Source organism: Rosa chinensis, chromosome 4 (assembly GCF_002994745.2).
Source record: "Rosa chinensis cultivar Old Blush chromosome 4, RchiOBHm-V2, whole genome shotgun sequence".
NCBI classification, from domain to species: domain Eukaryota; kingdom Viridiplantae; phylum Streptophyta; class Magnoliopsida; order Rosales; family Rosaceae; genus Rosa; species Rosa chinensis.
This window is the reverse complement of record NC_037091.1, coordinates 62787282-62789585: the sequence shown is the minus strand read 5'-3', so window position 1 is coordinate 62789585 and position 2304 is coordinate 62787282. Positions and strand designations below refer to the sequence as shown.

General features: G+C 38.7%; 1 protein-coding gene across 1 annotated transcript; it reads left to right on the top strand.

Annotated features, from left to right (window-relative positions):
* Positions 1-702: 702 nt before the first annotated feature.
* LOC112199732 (F-box/kelch-repeat protein At3g06240-like) lies at positions 703-2102 on the top strand. The gene is made up of 2 exons (XM_040517358.1): positions 703-794; positions 1210-2102. The coding sequence occupies exons 1-2, from the start codon at positions 783-785 to the stop codon at positions 1636-1638; spliced, it is 441 nt and encodes a 146-aa protein (XP_040373292.1). The 5' UTR covers positions 703-782; the 3' UTR covers positions 1639-2102.
* Positions 2103-2304: the final 202 nt, after the last annotated feature.

Below are 2304 nucleotides of genomic sequence, written 5' to 3'. Positions count from 1 at the left end.
CTTTTTTAGTTGAAAGCCTGCATAGAACATGTATCTCGGTTGGATCAATAATTCATTCTCATAAGAAGCTTCTAATGCAATTCATTAATCGAGTTATTAAAAGATTCCATTCACTTGAAGATGGAATTCCTGTCATATAAGCCACATCATAAATTTTTATTATTTATTTTTAATAATCTATAAATGCTTCTTGGTCTCCCATGATACGATATCATCCACTAAAATTATTTAGGGATATGACAAAGAAAAAATTACTTAACATAGTTTCCATGATAGATTAGGATTCCTTGTCATGCAAAGATTGATTTTGCATTTTTCTAATTTACGATTGCAGATTCCTATTCCAAGTTGGAAAAAGGTTATATATAAGCGAGAACTCCTCAAACCCGAACCAAATCGACAATTTTTATTATTATTATTATTATTTTTTACTCTGGACGACAATGTAACTCTCCACCCCACTGGCCCACTCCATTCCTGATGTCAGTGAGATTTGAACCTGTAACCTCCACAGTGTTAGTTAGGCTAGCTAACCAACAGGTCACGGCTTACCGACAAATCGACAATTCTTATCAAAGTAGCGACAACCTCCACATTAACAGAAGTTGCTCTATAGGGTTTTGGTTTGGAGCTTAAGATCCATCAACCACTTTTGCTGTGAAGATATTATAAGCGTCAACACTGGGCATGGAGGAGAGAGTGAGAAAATGTAAAGCTAACCGCCACAGCCTTTCGGTGGAGATCGAGGAGGATATTCTTTCACGGCTTCCGGTCAAATCCTTATGCCGTTTCAGGTGTGTTTCTAAATCATGGCGTTATTTAATTTCTGACCCGAAATTTGTCAAACTGCACCGTGATAGAGCTTTTCAGAGTGAGCATGTATTCCGTCAAAGACAAAGAGTCATTTACACCAATAGCCCCATTACCAGTCTCCCCCTATGTAAGATAATCAGGCCACTTACCCTTTATTCTTTTTATCTCAATTCCAATATTGAAACTCTTGATGAATATGATTAAGTACCCACAAAGCTCAATCGTATTTTCAGTAAATTGAAACATTTTGTAATTAACTGGGTGTCTCACTGCAATGGCTTGTTGGTGTGCAAGTTACATGGACAATTGTTGAAAAAAAAGTCCAAGGAATTATTATATATGCTTAACCCCGCAACCAGGGAATCCAAGGAATTACCTCCGCTACCAAATCTGCAGGGCAAGCGTTGTGGAGAGGAGCTTTATGGGTTCGGATTTGATGACTCGATTGATGATTACAAAGTAGTATGTGGGGAGATGTATAGAGATAATGGTGATGTTGTTACTGTATTCAGCGTCTATACCTTAAAAACTGGTTATTGGCGAGTGATTGAGAAGCAATTTCCCTATCGTTATGCTCGTTGTCGTCTAAGTTATAGTGGGATCCTGGTGAATGGTGCTCTTCACTGGTTGATGCATAGGCTCGGAAGTCCAGATCGATCATTGGTGATTGTATCTTTCCTTTTAGCAGAAGAGGAGGTTCGAGAAATTCCTTTTCGGCTATCACATTTCGCTCCTTTCCATGACACTATGGTACTGGGGGCCTTCAGGGAAGAGAGGCTGTTCATAACACATCACCAGGACACTGTAATGACATTTGGGTCATGATGGAGTATGGAGACCCTCATCCCGTACTGCTACTTATCACGGTTTTGTTTCTGGGACCAATCTTGGGATTTGGTAGTGCAGGGAGAAAAGCTATATATCAATGTACAATTTCAATGAAAATTACTTTTGGAATCTATCAATTCGTGGAATTGGCAAAGTTGGTAGTGTTGGAATCTACTTGGAGTGCCTTGTTTCGCCTAATGATGGAGATGTTGATCCACTTCTTCAAAAGCCTACTCCTCAGAAGCCGTTACAAGATCCTTCACAATTCAGGAGAGTGGAATTCCCTTCCCATACTCGTACCAGCTTAGGATGGAGATCATAGTGGCTTTAGTTGGGATAATGATGTATGAAGATGGCGATGATGACAAATGAATCTGTGAATGTTTTTGAACCTTCAATGTATAGTAGGGGGGTCTTCATTTGTATGTACTTATGATTGATACTTTAATATCCATTAATCATATCACCACGGAAAGATCATAGTGGAGAATTTCAGAGGCTGAATGGCCTCCATGCTTTGATTCTCGGGGAAATTACTTTCCACCAAAAGAGTAAAGCTTCCTGGTGTACCCAAAAACAGAAAAAAGAAAGAAAAAAAGAGTAAAACTTCCAAATCATTGTTCTTAAGCTTCTTAATAATGTACCCAAAAAAGAAAAAGGGAA